At 44.0% G+C, this 17081-nt stretch overlaps 2 protein-coding genes across 12 annotated transcripts in view; one reads left to right on the plus strand and one right to left on the minus strand.

The window, feature by feature from the left end:
- PPHLN1 (periphilin 1) overlaps nt 1–17081 on the plus strand; it is a 170767-nt gene that overhangs the window by 50525 nt on the left and 103161 nt on the right. The gene's annotated exons all lie outside the window — the stretch shown is intronic.
- ZCRB1 (zinc finger CCHC-type and RNA binding motif containing 1) overlaps nt 4265–17081 on the minus strand; it is a 45558-nt gene continuing 32741 nt past the window's right edge. For all 6 annotated transcript variants that reach the window (XM_087873266.1, XM_087873267.1, XM_060689049.2 and 3 more), the window contains one exon: nt 4265–6075. In XM_087873266.1, the coding sequence (XP_087729392.1) occupies nt 5947–6075 (129 nt within the window). In that variant the 3' untranslated portion in view covers nt 4265–5946. The remainder of the gene's footprint in view (nt 6076–17081) is intronic.

The raw sequence follows: 17081 nt of genomic DNA on the forward strand, positions 1-17081 counted from the left end.
TTTTGGACTACAGGGAGCCCCTGCTGTATTCATGCAGCTGATCAACGAAGTATTGCATGAGCACCTGTATAAGGGGGTGTTGGTCTATTTGGATGACATTCTGATCTATTCTGACAACATGGCCGACCATGTAAAGTTGGTACGGACAGTCTTGAAGAAACTCAGAGCGGCTGAACTCTATGCCAAGCTTTCTAAATGTGAATTTCACCAAGACAAAATCGACTATCTTGGATATCGTATATCGCATGAAGGAATAGAGATGGACCCTGAAAAGGTCCGGGCAGTGCTGGAATGGGCCGCACCGCGCACCCGTAAACAGTTACAGAGTTTCTTAGGGTTTGCTAACTTTTATAGACAATTTATCCCCTCTTTCGCGAAAATCGCACTACCAATTACAGACTTGCTAAAAACCAAAGGGGAAGTTAAGCCCAAACCCTCGAAACCACTAGAATGGACTATGGACTGTCAAGCCGCTTTCGAAAAATTGAAACGACTTTTTGCGGCTGAACCTGTGCTCAAACACCCCGACATGGAACAACCTTTTGTAGTACAAGCTGACGCCAGCGACGTAGCTGTAGGAGCAATACTCTTGCAAAAGATTGAAAACGGGATATTACAACCCTGTGCTTACACATCTCGTAAACTGTCGGAGACGGAAAGGAGATGGGCCATATGGGAGAAAGAGGCGTTTGCAGTTAGATGGGCGCTGTTAACATGGAGACAATTTTTAGAAGGGGCGAAACACCCTTTCGAGGTGTGGACTGATCATAAGAATCTAGAAGCATTAAAAACACCACGCAAACTATCACCAAAACAGGCGCATTGGGCCCAACATTTCAAGCGTTTCAATTTCACTCTACGTTACCTTCCTGGTGGAAAAAACTTCATGGCAGACGCACTCTCCAGATTGCCGCAGTACAACAGCATCAAGAAGGAAGTGGTTCAACCAATGATCCCCTTGACACAATTGGCGACACCTGTCACTACCAGAGCGCAGAGTAAAACCGAACCAGAACTCTCGGGGGATTTACTCGAAAATTTGCGAGAAGCACTAATAACTGACGAGTGGTTTAAGAACCACTCGAATGAATGCACACTTCGTGACAGCCTAGCTTGGGTTGGATCGAAATTGTATGTTCCAACCACATTAAGGACAACCGTACTGAATTATGCTCATGATGCCAAGGCCGCAGGACACTTTGCGTTTGTTAAGACCCTACATCTTGTTAAGAGACAATTTTGGTGGCCTGCACTTAAAAAGGACATAGAGACATATGTGGCTAGCTGTCCAGTATGTGCCTCGGCTAAAAGACCTCCAGGAAAACCTCCGGGATTACTGCAAAGTGTGGCCAGACCGAATGCCCCATGGAAGGAAATATCTATGGATTTTATTGTGGATTTGCCAGAGAGTGAAGGCTGCACTGTCATTTGGGTAGTGACTGATTTGTTTTCCAAACAAGTACATTTCATCCCTTGCTCTAAGATTCCTTCAGCAAGAACCCTTGCAAAACTGTTTATTCGGCAGATTTACCGACTACATGGATCTCCAAAAAGAATTATTTCTGACAGGGGTGTACAATTTACGTCCTGTTTCTGGAAGGAATTTTTGAAGTTGATAGGCTCCGCCCAGGGGCTGAGTTCAAGTCACCACCCTCAGACAAATGGGGCTTGTGAACGAACCAATGGGGTTCTAGAACAATACCTGAGGTGTTACGTAAATTACCAACAAGACAATTGGGTAGACTTGTTGCCATTTGCAGAAGTGGCATATAATAATTCCGTACACAGTAGCACTGGATTCACTCCTTTTAAGGTCGCATCGGGCCAGGATTTCGTACCCATTCCCGAGCTACCACAAGATGATCCCCAGAATCCCTCTTTGATGGATTGGATTGAACAGTTAAAAAGCACATGAGCAGTAACTCGGAAGGCATTAGATGAGGCACATCGGGCCCATAAGGCGCAAGCAGATAAGAAAAGGTCCCCAGCTCACATTTATAAAGTGGGTGATAAAGTCCATTTATCTACTAAATACTTATAGACTACCCAGAAGTCTAAAAAGCTGGGCCCTAAGTATGTGGGACCATTTCCTGTGATTAGACTGATTAATCCAGTAACAGTTGAATTGGAATTGCCAAAAACGTTGAGGCATATACATCCTGTATTTCATGTTAGTTTATTAAAACCTGAACACTTGTCTCCCCTAAGGGCTGACCAAGGCACCCCTCCAATTCCCATTCTCATAGAGGGGGAGCAACATTTTGAAGTTAAGGAAATCTTGGACTCTAGAAAATACCATGGTAAAGTCCAATATCTGATTGCCTGGAAACATTTCCCTTTGTCTCAGGCTGAATGGGTGAATAAACGGGATGTCTGAGCTCCCAAGAAAATACAGCAATTCTATACCAAATACCCAGATAAACCATAATCATTGTATATATTCTGTTTCTTTCTCCTTTCTTTCCTCTTATTTAGGAATAACGTCTCTTCTGCAAGAGGGGCCGAATGTCAGCCTCAGCTTTGCCTGCTTCAGCTGCCATAAGAAACGGGGGAGGGATTAGTTAAGGGGGGGGAAGATGCAGGAGGTGTTTTGTTTTCCATTGTAGGACGTGTCTTCCCAAGAAACGAAAGTGATTCTTCAAAGGGGACGGCTGACCAACTGCCCTACATTCCTGATGAATGATGCTGCCAGACGTGATGCCACCTGACCTTTGGGAGACCTTTGGATTGGCTGATGATCAATGGACATGGGGGGGGGAAGCTTAGTAGATGCTATTTCGCGCGTTTTGCTCACTTCCAGCTTTACCTGGGTTGCGATCTTTTTATATTCAGTAAAAGTACTAATCTCTTCAAAATGGTTGTGTTTGGGTTTTCCTTTTCTGGATATTGAAGGAAGCATACCTGACACAAACCCTCTGTGTGTCCCGTTTTTGTGAAAAATGGGCCCGTTTTCGCAAAAAGTGAGCCTGTTTTTGGCCTCCCAAACCTCCCACGCATCCCATTTTTGCCCTCCCCAGCCCCCAGGAGCACTCTGCAGGCCTCCCAAACTCTTTGTGCGTCCCGTTTTTGCGAAAAATGAGCCCATTTTTGGGAAACCTGGACGTGCAGGGTGACGCACTGACATTTTCACCATCTTTTTTGGGGGGGTGGGAGTATGTCTTCTACTCTGAAACGTACAGTAGTTGTAGTTCAGGAATGAACTGTACGATGGTCCTTGGTGCTCTCTGAGCTTGGTTGTTTTCTTGTTTCATTACCAAACTAGGTAACATAATGCTAGTAGGCAGTGGGGCTTGTTCTCATTTTATATACTAGTCAGTGTTGGTGGGAGTGGTGTTGGTAGTTCCTTCATTAGGCTGTTTACTGATTGGGGTATTGTTTGCTTCTTGATTGTTGATCTAATGTTGAACTTAGTATTAATCTTTGCTCATGTTGATAGCTGGTGAGGAGGTATTGTGGTATTTTTGTTTCCTTTTTGGCTGTTTGAATGTCTCTTTTGAATGGTGTGTAGGTGTTGTTTATCTCTAGGTGCCTGTTGATGGCCAATATGTCTGAATGCCAGGCTTCCAGGAATTCTCTAATGTTTTTGAACTTGGCTTGGTCTAGGATGCTCACAATTTTCCTGTTGTTAAACATTAGGTATGACACCAGAGCAGCTTCAATTTAATGAGTTTTTCCCCACTGCCAACATTTATGAACTACTAAAATATCTATGTTTGGTAATAGCCAGAATAAATAAATGTGGAAGATCTTCTATGTATGTGTGTTAAATATACCCATACTGTTTAATTATTCCCCTCACCAGAGCTTCATATGCTACTGAAGCCATTCCTCAACACAACAAATCCAAGTAGCTTTTACAACATAGGATTTTATATGTGGCACTAACCATAAAGCTCTATAAAGCCATGCCTACATATCTGTTGATTTGCCAAGACCAGAGATGAAAGCACTCATAATCATTGGTCAGTATTACAGATCGCTTGTTACTTGTTGGTTTGTTTATTTATGCTGTTCATTTCTGAAGGCTTTCAGTAGCTAACAATTACAAATATAATATAAAATTACCCCCTAGAAATAAACCCACCAAAATGAAATTAAAAAATGATAATCTCAACACCATAATAAGGGATATGAAAAAGCTACAAAGTATACTGCCAAATCAACTGTAGTTCAACCAAGCAGATCTTTTGAAACTTTTTTTCCCATTTGTCCTGTTTCCAAATTCTGCAGTTAAGTCACCAAGGAACAAACTGAATATAAGAGGTTTTCTATCTAATGTTTAATTATTCAAATCTAGCACGATAAGCTCACAGCAAAAAAATAATGTATATTTTCATAATATGTTATCGTCTAAACACAGCAGAATCAGCAAAATAACATTTTTAACGTAAAATCATGATGTTCATTTCTTAAGATAGGGCTCAGTCATAATTAAATTTTCTGGCCAAATATGAACTATTGATAATCTATATATATAAAAAAGCAAAATACCACTCACATGTCATCACAAAATCTCCAGAACCGTTAGGCCTACAAACTTGAAATTTGCCTCGTACAGTATGTTCCTCTTGGCTTCTAGGTGCTCACTAAGAAAGGATTTTTCGAAATGACCATCAGAGCATTAGTATTTCCTATATTATTATTAACATGCTCTGATGCTAAGTAGTTCTACTTCCCCTTCCCACTGAAAAGAAATCTGTTCCAAATGCAAAACACAAGCAGAGGAGAGGACTTTCAGTTTCAGTTTTACTTTCACAGCAGCAAGCAGGGGATAGGATAGAGGAGGCTTCTGTGGGGCAAGCCTGAGGGAGAGAAGGTGATAGGATAGGAAACGTTTCTGTAGGGCAAGGCTGAGAGAGAGAAGGGGAGAGGAGAGGCTGATCATAACTACTCATTAATTTTCAAGCTGTAAGTGTTGATTTATCAAGCCCAGTCACATAGTTTCGTAGCGGACCACAGGTATTCAGCTAGTGATAAATATACAGAACCTGAATTTATATTTCCCTGCAATCCTTTATCCTGAAATATGTATAATACTTTGCACTTTCAACTTTCAGAAAGTGTATCTACTAAAAGAAAGGTAATGGACAACTGTCCAAAGCTTTTTCCTATTAAACACATTTTTTAACCTTATATGAAATGCACTGGTTTCTGAATAATGCAATTCTTCTGATCTTTCACAATAAAGATATGTGCAGGCATTGATTTCACTATTAACAAAGTATAAGTATTAAGCTAACAATCCTAAGAAGGATCCAAATCTCTCCAAATGTACTTAAGAGCACAGCATACATCACTTTTCACTTTTTGGATTTAAAAAACATAATACAACGAAGTTAACAAGGAAGTATTGTAATTTTCAGAGGTTTGAAACTAAAATTTGATTCAACTGGCCCCTTTCTTTTGGTGAAGAACAATTAATTCACAATCAAGGCAGGATATATATTTTTTCTTCTGAGCAACATAACCCTGACTCAAACAGTTTTTCCTACACAGAAAAAATAAAATCCACTACTTACTAATCTGAGCAAATCTCTCTAGATTCCAAATTGTGGAATATATTATCACCAAAGGAACACTTGGCTCCTATCCTCCTCATGTTGAGGTTGGCCTAACATAACTCCCATTTCAGCTGAATCTTCAAATTGTAGGATAGCTGCAGGACATCCATATTCTATTTACAATGTGCATTTTTTTCCGTACTGTTTTATTTTTTCAAATATATTTTAGTTTTATTTGCTCATGTATGTTATCTGCAGTCAATCAGATGGAATGCTATATAAATGATATAAATTTTAAAAATATAACAAAAAACAACTGAAATAACTGAAATAAACATAATACTATAGATGTTTGGTGTTTCTAATTATATTTTAATTACAAAAGTGAGATCATGGTTAACAACAGTAATCTTATTTCATAAAGTATATTTACATAGTATTTGTATCAGTCACTAAGTTCTTCCTCATCACTAAAATATGCACTTTTTTTGATGCGTGGTCGTCTTGAATCAGATGTGGAGGGCTCACCAGCATTTTGAGTTGAACTTTGCTGTTCTTCTTCAATTTTGGCTTGCTGCAAGGTAATTGCATAAAACACAAAAATGGGAAACAAAATTATATTAATTTCTGTAACACACATTCTCCAAAATAGATAGGCCCAGTTGTTTGCTTCACCCCTGTAATTTCTATTATTTTGAACTATAGGTTAAATTACAAATTAATTATTAAAGGAAAGACAAAACGGTGCCTTCTTTCCTCAAGTCATCATGCAATTTTCCATAATAGAATATTATGTTTTAACTGATTTATTATAGTGTTTGTGGCGATGTTCACAGATAACATGAACCAAACCACAATGGCTGCACATAAACCACACCACGATAAAATGGGATGGGATGGGATTTTTATTTTTTTCTGGGAGCACACTGGCACACATTAAAAAATGAAATTCTGATGCTCACTCTCAAAAGAAAATAAATATATACCCATACATATACATGCACAAACATATGCAATATATACATACATATACATATGAATGCATACACACAGACACACACACACACACACACATGCACCACACAATATTATTATAGAATCCAGTTGCTCTGCTTTAGATACCATGAAGCCTCTTCCCAGAAGGCAACAAAGAAAACTGGTCATGGAATTGGCCAAGCAGCACTTATATGCCATGTCCTAAATAGAAGTAAGTAAGCATCCAATAATCTTTTCTGCCATCCTCACCACTCTCTACACAACCTTCCTGTCTGTGACAGTAATACATCCAAACCACACAGTAATATATAATAAGACAAGATGCTTTCAACCATCCCTCTATAGAAAGTGGCAAGGATAGGGGAAGGAAGATGTGTTCTTCATATCTCGTGTGATATATGATATCAATAGAAGAGAATATAGGAAGCTCAGGTTTGAACTGTGGAATCCTAAGTGGTCTCTTGGCTGTTTGCTTGCAGACATTTCCTTACCACGTTAGATAATACCATGAGTGCTGTTTGAGTGATCAATGGGATTTGCTTGCCCTGCTATTGATGGTAGGGATATAGTTTTTTCTTTTTGATAGTTCCTTAATTAGGGTATTGTTTCCTACTTGACTGTTTGCTTGTTTATTTCAGTATTTCCTTGATACGGTATTATTTTCTGCTTCATTGCCTCTCATGTTAATCCTTAATCTCTTTACTAATTACACATACACAAAAATAGACTGTGTGTGTGATTGTGTGTACATCTACCTATACTATGAATATATATACAACACAATACTCCTTAATCTCACAACACATGAACAGATTCAACCATAGTTTCAACCGGAAAACTGCATCCTAGACCAAGCAAAATCCAAAAACCACAAGGGAATTCCTGGAACCTTGACACTCAAGACAAATATGCCATCAATGCATACATAAGAATAAACCACATTTACATACCATTCAAAATAAACAATAAAAAAGCTAAGAAGGAAACAGAAAGGCCAGCACACATTCACTCTAGTACAGATAGTCCTCGACTTACAACAGTTCATTTATTTATCATTAGAAGTTACGACGACACTGAAAAAGTGACTTATGACCATTTTTCACAGGTATGACCATTGCAACATCCCCTGGTCATGTGATTTATATTTGGATACTTAACAACTGACTCACATTTATGATGGTTGCAGTGTCCTGGGTCATGTGATCACCTTTTGCAACCTTCTGACAAACAAAGTCAATGGGGAAATCAGATTCACTTAACAATCGTTACTACGATGTTTCCTGAAAATAAGACCCACTCCCAAAATAAGCCTTAGCCTGATATTTTGGGATGGAACTAATATAAGCCCTGCCCCAAAAATAAGCCTGGGGGATGGGTATGGCCAGCACAAGAGGCGGTAAGTGCCGATGGTGTCCGGCAGTAGCTGTAGACCACCAGCCCCATGGTGCAGTGCAGTTACGTCTGAGCACAGAGGCGGGGGTGGGTGGGGGGGAGAGAGCAGATCCAGACATGCTGTGCGGCTGGCTCATGGGAGGCTTGTGCGGCAGCAGAGGCATAGGGGTGAGGCAGGCAATTTTGATGCCCTTTATGGGCACCTGCCCCAATGCGGCCAAGCCGAGAGACAGTGAGACAGAGTGGGAGGTGCGTTGGGAATTGCCTGCCTCCCCCCCCATGCCTCTGGCTCCACCACACACTTTGGTCAGAGGGAGACTGGAAGCTTTGTTTGCAAACGGGGCGCTTTGAAACGGAGCAATTAGCTAATCACTCTATTCCAAAGCACCCCATTTTTTTAAAAAAAAATTGATTTATATGCCGCCCTTCTCCGGAGACTCAGGGCGGCTTACAATGTGCTCAGCAATAGCCTTCATCCTTTTGTATATTCATACAAAGTCAGTTTATTGCCCCCACAACTGGGTCCTCAATTTACCTACCTTAGAAAGGATGGAAGGCTGAGTCAACCTTGAGCCTTGGCGAGATTCGAACCTGCAGTAATTGCAGGCAGCTGGTCTTAATAACCAGATTAATAACAGGGTGCCTTAGACCACTGTACTACCAAGGCTCTTTTAGAGAGACTTAGTAGTACATTTGCAAATGTACTACCAAGTAGTCATTTGCAAAGACAAGGCTTCCAGTCGCCATCATTTCTCTGTCTGGGCTAAAAGTGTGTGTGCCCTGGGAAGCTGTTGCGGCCATGGACAAGTAGGAGGGAGCAAGCAAGTAGGAGGGAACCAAACCTCACAACAGGAACTGTGTAAAAACATTATTCAAATGAGGAACAACCAACAGATTATTATAAACACTAGCTGAATACCTGTGCTCCGCTACGAAATTATGTGATCGGGCTTGATAAATCGACACAGCTTGAAAATTAATGAGTAGTTATGATTGGCCTCCCCTCTCCCCTTCTCTCCCTCAGGCTTGCCCCACAGAAGCCTCCCCTATCCTATCCTCTTTTCTCGCTCGGCCTTGCCCCACAGAAATCTCCCCTATCCTATCCCCTTCTCTCCCTCAGCCTTGCCCCACAGAAGCTTCCCCTATCCTATCCTCTTTTCTCGCTCGGCCTTTTCCCACAGAAACCTCTCCTATCCTATCCAGTGGTGGGATTCTACCGGTTCGCACTGGTTCAGTAGAACTGGTTGTTAAGTAGTTAAGCAGTTCGGAGAACCGGTTGTTAAAAGAAATCTTTTTGGTTTTTTTCCACTTTACAGGGTTAATCCTGTAAGGAATTACAACGTTCGGTGTTGTTTCCTAACCTAATCTTTATTGCCCAGTTTACAGAAACTGCCTCTCCGGCAGTATGCCTAGACTTCCATTTCTGGAGGTACTCGGAGATTTTTTTTTTGCTTGACTTTCTTAAAGGGGAAGGGTTGTTTTAAGCCTTTTACACCGCTGTTGGGAGGAAATACTCCCCTGCTGGAGTTCTTCCAGCCAGGGTGCAATGATCAGCACTTTGAAGAAATAATTGAATAACGAAGCAGAAACTTTTAATGACAAGGAACCAAGATGAGTGACATTCAGCAAGGCTTATTGGCTAGCTAGAAAGATTGACATTCAAATGTGAGCTTACATACCCTTTCTGACTTTTGGTCTAAAACTGGTTTTTGGTGAAGTTTAATTCTGTGCTTGGTGATGTTTAATCCTGTGTTTAGTGATGGGGTAATTTTACCTATTCAGCTTTGTTTGGAAGGAAAAATGTTAATCTCTGTTCCTGAAAAGAACCAGCTTTGGAAATCTGACTAGTTCTGTGTCTATCTGTTCTGGTAATTGGTTTAATAAGCAACAGATACTCTGTTTTCTCCTTTGCTTCATTCTGGAGAGCTTAAATGACTTCTCTGCTAAAGGGTTTCACTTGGCTGCTGATAGTTATCATTGCATTTTAACTATTTTAATTCCTCAAGGTACTTTGGCACCTTCCCTGATTTGTAACTCCAGTTTGCAGGTATTTCTAATCTAATAATTGGTATTTAGGGCAGCTTTTTGCAAGCAAAGAAGCTTTTTGTATTTTTGTACAGGTAATCCTTGACTTACAACAGTTACAATGGCACTGGAAAAAGTGACTTATGAACGTTTTTCACATTTATGACCATTGCAGCAAACTGTCATTAGGGCAAAGAAGTGATACCACATGACCACCTGGCCACACCCACCCAGTCACATGAAGCATCACAGTTGTGAAATGAGTGACACGGTTGTTAAGAATGCTGCAACGGGCATAAATGATGACCAGTCGTAAGTGTGAGGACCAGTCAAAAGTGTGAGGACCTGTCAGAAATCACTTTTTTCAGCCCTCTGGGTAGTCCTTTTGTGCATATGGACTACTCAGAGGGCTGAAAAAGTTATTTTTGACTGGTCCTCGCACTTTTGACCAGTCCTCGCACTTACGATTGTCCTCACATTTTACGTTATTTGTCCTATCTTGTCACCATGGTGAAGAGAAGCAGTTGTGAAATGAGTGACATGGTTTTTAAGAATGCTGCAATGGGCATAAATGATGACCAGTATTTATTTATTCTTTCTTTCTTTCTTTCTTTCTTTCTTTCTTTCTTTCTTTCTTTCTTTCTTTCTTTCTTTCTTTCTTTCTTTCTTTCTTTCTTCCTTCCTTCCTTCCTTCCTTCCTTCCTTCCTTCCTTCCTTCCTTCCTTCCTTCCTTCTTTCTTTCTTTCTTTCTTTCTTTCTTTCCTGCCTTTCTCCCGTAGGACTCAAGGCGGTGTACAGTCAAGAAAAATATAGACACACAAACATCATAAAATTGCTAATTAAAATTATTACTTAGTTTGGTCAATTAAATAAAACCCAGAATTAGATAACATTTAAAAAATCATTCACATGTTCGTATGTTTAGCCCCGCCTGTTGGAACATCAGGGTCTTGAGGGCACGGCGGAAAGCATGGAGATCAGGGATATTCCGTATCTCCGGGGGCAGTTCATTCCAAAGGGTTGGAGCCCCCACAGAGAAGGCCCTCCCCCTGGGAGTCGCCAGTCGACATAATTTGACTGACGGTACCCTGAGTAGTCCCTCCCTGTGAGAACGAACTGGTCGGTGGGAGGCTATTGGTGGCAAAAGACGGTCTCGTAGGTATCCAGGTCCTAAGCCATGGAGCGCTTTAAAGGTGATAACTAACACCTTGAATCGCACCCGGAAGACCACCGGGAGCCAGTGCAGCTCAAGTAGGAGAGGTGTTACATGGGTGTAACGAGCTGCGCCCATAATCACCCGCGCGGCTACGTTCTGGACCAGTTGGAGCCTCCGGGTGCTTTTCAAGGGGAGCCCCATGTAGAGAGCATTACAGTAGTCCATACGGGAGGTAACTAGGGCATGAGTGACCGTGCGCAAGGCGTCCCGATCCAGAAAGGGACGCAACTGGCGGATCAGGCGAACCTGATAAAAGGCACCCCTGGCCACGGCTGTCAAATGATCTTCTAAAGATAACCGTGAATCCAGGAGGACACCCAAGTTGCAGGCCCTCTCTGTGGGGAGCAAGATCTCATCCCCTATTGTCAGTGATGGTACCAGCTGACTATACTGGGACGCCGGAAGCCACAGCCACTCGGTCTTGGAGGGGTTGAGTCTGAGCTTGTTTCTCCCCATCCAGATCCGCACGGCCTCCAGGCAACGGGACATCACAGCAAGGGCATCATTGGGGTGGTCTGGGGTGGAGATGTATAGCTGTGTGTCATCAGCATACTGATGAACACTCACCCCAAAACCACGGATGATCTCACCTAGCGGTTTTACATAAATGTTGAACAGAAGGGGTGAGAGGACTGACCCTTGCGGCACCCCACAAATAAGGTGCCTCGAGGTCGACCTCTGCCCCCCTGCCAACACAAACTGCAAACGGTCAGAGAGGAAGGAGGAGAACCACCGAAGCACAGTGCCCCCTATTCCTAACCCCTCCAGCCGGTGCAGTAAGATACCATGGTCGATGGTATCAAAAGCCGCTGAGAGATCTAATAGGACCAGGATAGGGGAGCAACCTCTGTCCCGAGCCCTCCAGAGATCATCCACCAATGCGACCAATGCCGTTTCCGTGCTGTATCGTGACCTGAAGCCCGACTGGAACGGATCCAGATAGACAACTTCATCCAGGTATCGGGGTAGTTGTCGTGCCACCACACTCTCAACAACCTTCGCAACAAAGCGAAGATTGGAGACTGGACGATAATTTGATAATATAGCCTGGTCCAGGGAAGGCTTCTTGAGGAGGGGCTTCACAACCGCCTCTTTCAAGGCGGTGGGAAAGACATCCTCACTCAGAGAAGCATTTATAATCCCCTGGAGCCAGCCTCGTGTAACCTCCCGGGAGGCCAGTACCAACTAGGAGGGACACGGGTCCAATAAACATGTGGCAGCGTTAAGCTTGCCCAGAATCCTGTCCACGTCCTCAGGAGCCACAGAGTCAAACTCTTCCCAGATAACGCTCTCAAGACCTGCCCCCGTCTCCTCCCCTGGATCTACCCAATCGGAGTCCAGGCCTTCCCGAATCTGAGCGACTTTATCATGCAGGAATTGTACAAAATCCTCAGCTCGACCCTTTAAGGGATCTTCCCGTACCCCCACCTGAAGTAGGGAGCGGGTCACCCTAAACAGCGCAGCTGGGCGGTTCTCTGCAGATGCAATAAGAGCGGAGAAGTAGCTAGACTTTGCCACTCTTATCGCCACTAGGTAGGTCTTAATATAAGATCTCACCTGTGTTCGGTCAGATTCAGATCGGCTTGTCCTCCAATCGCTCTCCAGGCGTCTTTTCCGACGCTTCATCTCTCTCAGCTCCTCGGAAAACCAAGGAGCTAGACGAGATCGGCATCGGGTCAGAGGCCGCAAAGGCACAATGTGGTCCAAGGCCCCAGTAGCCGCCCTGTCCCAGGCGACCACCAGGTCCTCAGTCGAGTTGTGAGCCAGAGTCTCAGGAAATGGCCCAAGCTCCATCAGGAACCTTTCGGGGTCCATCAGGCGCCTGGGACGGAACCATTTGGTTGGTTCCGTCTCCCTGCGGTGGGTGGAAGTGACTTGAAAGTCCATGTGAAGGCGAGAATGATCAGACCATGACAAGGGCTTGATGTCTATATCCCCTATTCTTAGATCATTCAGCCACTGATCAGAGACAAAAATCAAGTCCAGAGTGTGATTCCCCAAGTGGGTGGGGCCTTGAACTACCTGGGTCAGGTCCATGGCCGTCATGGAAGCCATGAACTCCCGAGCCGTGCAAGGAAAAAGTCAGAAAAAAGTGCAAGGAACTGTCAGAAATCACTTTTTTCAGCCCTCTGGGTAGTCCCTATCTGCATATGGACTATTCAGAGGGCTGAAAAAGTTATGTTTGACCAGTCCTCGCACTTTTGACCAGTCCTCGCACTTATGACTGTTCTCACATTTTATGTTTTTTTGCCCTATTTTGTCACCATGGTGAAGAGAAGCAGTTGTGAAATGAGTGACATGGTTGTTAAGAATGCTGCAATGGGCATAAATATGAGGATGGTTCTTCTCTTCTGATTGGTTCAACTGAGTGCTCATAATTTTCTCCCCTGCAGTCCTGGTCCCGCCCACTCTGCCTCACACCATCAGTCTTTTTCACGAAGTATCTCCAACCGGCGAAGACCAGAGAAGTCGATGAACAGCACCTCCAAACTCCAACAAGGACTGCAGAGGTAATAAAAGGAAAACCCAACCATGGCAGGGGATGGCTGGCCAACAGGCGGGCTGGATTGTCGTCGCAGCGAGCATAAAAGAGACATTCAGGTAGGACAACGTCCATTTTCCTGACTCGCTGCTCCGACAATCCTACTCATGGGACATGCCCAAGCTCACGGGAACCGGAGCCATCCCCTGAACATAGGGGGAAATTACAGATTGTAAAACACGTCTGTCGAAAGAAGCATCGGCAGAAGCAAAAACATCCAAATGGTAATGTCGAATAAAGGAGGAAAGGGAGGACCAGGTGGCCGCCCGACAGATGTCATCTATAGAAGCCTGAGTAGCCCAGGCCACAGAAGTGGCAGCACTCCGTGTCGAATATGGTAAGATCCCATCCAGGATGGAACCCCCTTGCAACTCATAGGCTTTGGAAATATAGGCTTTAAGCCATCGCCCCACAGTAGCAGAAGAGACCTTCTGTCCCATTGATGAGGGCAAAAAGGACACCAGCAAGGCCTCCATCTTCCTAAACGAAGAGGTACGTTGGATGTAATGCTGCAGAGTCCTGCGGATGTCCAAAGTATGCCACTTCTTTTCTAGCGGATGGCGTGGGTCCGGACAAAAATTTGGTAGAACGATCTCTTGTGCCCAGTGGAATCTAGAATGATTTTGGCCACAAACGCTGGGTCGAGCCCAAGAACTACATGATCTGGGAAGAAGACACAAAGATCCTGGCGAATAGAGAGCGCCGCAATCTCAGAGACTCTGCCAGCCGATGTCACCGCCAGGAGGAAAGCCATCTTCAAGGACAAGTAACGCAAGGAAGCCGAACCCAGGGGCTCAAAAGGCGCTGATGTGAGAGCTTGCAATACAAGGGTAGGATCCCAGGTAGGATAACGGTGTATTACGGTCGGACATAAATTCGCAGCCCCGTGCAAAAAGGATCTAATCCTACGATCATGAGAGAAAGACTGTTGACCACCACCAGTCAAGACGGTAGCTAAAGCCGCCACTTGCCGTCGAAGAGTAGATGGAGCCAAGCCTTTGTCGAAACCAGTCTGCAGAAATTGGAGAACGTTGGAAACGGAAGCCAACGTAGGATCCACAAGGTTGGAAGCGCACCACTGCGCAAAGGTCCTCCAGGACGCGTTGTAAATGTGTACGGTCAAAGACTGCCTGGCCGCTTGAATGGTAGAGATGATTCCAGGAGAAAGGTTATCCTTCTTTAAGATGATCCTTTCAAGCGCCAGACGGTCAACTGGAGCAAATCTGGATTCGGGTGGAGAATGACACCTTGGCTCAGGGACACTCGGTTGCAAGGAATGCGCCATGGGGCCTCGACAGAAATGTCCATCAAATCGGCGAACCACGCCCTTCGTGGCCAATGAGGCGCCACCAGGAGAAGATCTGCCTGTTCCAGAATTACCTTCCGGATCACCCTGGGAATGACCAGAAGCGGGGGAAATGCGTAGAGGATACCTTTGGGCCACGGGGAGCGGAGGGCGTCGTGGCCTTCTGCGCCTGGAGAAGGGAAGTGGGTGAAATATTGTGGAAGCTGCGCATTTTGAGACGTCACGAACAAGTCGACGGTTGGAATCCCGAACTTGGCGGAAAGGTCGTGAAACAGTTGGGGATACAATCGCCACTCCGATGGATCCAAGTGACCCCTGCTGAGGTAGTCCATTTGCAGATTGGCCTTGCCCAATATGTGCTCTGCTTTTAGTGAGAGGGTATGCTGTTCCGCCTAAGACATCAACCTTTCTGTCTCCGCCATCATCTCCCTGGACCACGTGCCCCCCTGTCGATTGACATGGGCCTTTGTGGCCATATTGTCTGTTAGAATGAGAATATGTTTTTTGCGCACCTGAGGGAGAAAATGAGCCAAGGCCAACCGCACTGCTCGGAGCTCCAACCAGTTGATGCTGTGTCGGCGTTCCAGAGGGGACCAAGTGCCTTGCGCAAGGAATGACTCCAGATGGGCGCCCCACCCAAACAGGCTGGCATCCGTGGTAAGCGTGACACTTATGAAAGTGTAAGGATCAGTCAAAAGTGCAAGGACCGGTCAGAAATGACTTTTTCAGCCCTGAGTAGTCCCTATACACATAGCCATGGCCACCCAGTCACATAATCAGCTAGCCATGCCCACTCAAATAAGCCACACCCACAGAACCGGTTATTAAAAAAATTGAATCCCACCACTGATCCTATCCCCTTTTCTCACTCGGCCTTGCCCCCAGAAACCTCCCCTATCCTATCCCCTGCTTGCTGCTGTGAAAGTAAAACTGAAACTGAAACTCCTCTGCTTCTGTTTTGCATTTGGAACAGATTTCTTTTCAGGTGGGGAGGGGGAGTAGAACTCCTTAGGATCAGAGTGTGTTAATAATAATATAGGAAATACTAATGCTCTGATGGTCATTTCGAAAAATCCTTTCTTAGTGAGCACCTAGAAGCCAAGAGGAACATATGTGGCAAATTTCAAGTTTGTAGGCTTTATGGTTCTGGAGATTTTGTGATGGTGCGTGAGTGGTATTTCACTTATATATATATATTGATACAGCATCACCAAAACCTAAAAAACTAAAGCCCTCCAAAACATTGTAAGTAAACTAAATGACCCAGTAGCCCAAGAACAAAGAATAGGACTTAGCTACAACATACACTGTAAGGACTGTAACAGTTGCTGTATGGGACAGACAGGAAAGGCAAAACATTAGGCGAGGATATCCATGAGCACCAACTAGCAGTCAGAAGACACAATCAAAACTCCTTAATCTCACAACACATGGATAGACTCAGCTGGGAAACTGAGCATACTAGACCAAGCTAAATTCCCAAATGCTAGGGAATTCCTGGAAGTTTGGCATTCTTGACATATCAGCCATCAATAGACACATTTACACCCTATTCAAGAGACAATAAAAAGGCTGAGTAAACAGAAATATCACAACACATTCTTTCCTGCAGCCAACAGCCAGATAAGCAGAGATTCTCATTGCACTGGTGTTGGAGGGATCAAGGTGCTTCCAGGTTGAAAGGATTAGCTGGTGACATTGTTGTCCAGGGGACCCAGTCGGGGGCTCCTTTCATGTCCCCAGCAGAAGCTAGAGCAAAGGACAGGAGATCACTTTGTCCCATGGGAGCACTCAGGTCTCAAACATGAACTTGCTGCTTGTCAAGCCAGTGTCCTAACCATGCAAGCGACCATGCACATAAGCAGGGATTAATACCAGATGAAAACAACCAAGCAGAAAATGAACTATCAATATAGTTCCTTGTGGTGTATGTACATGTATCCTTCTGATATATGTTCATATATGCTCATTCCTTAATCTCACACTCATTCTTTAATCACACACATGGACAATGTGCACAGGTTATGTTCATATATATTCATATATACTGTTCATGCATAGTACGTTCACATATCCCTTGATATATGAATCTAGTCTGTATAT

Source organism: Pantherophis guttatus, chromosome 7, assembly GCF_059756535.1.
Source record: "Pantherophis guttatus breed Tessera chromosome 7, ASM5975653v1, whole genome shotgun sequence".
NCBI lineage: Eukaryota > Metazoa > Chordata > Lepidosauria > Squamata > Colubridae > Pantherophis > Pantherophis guttatus.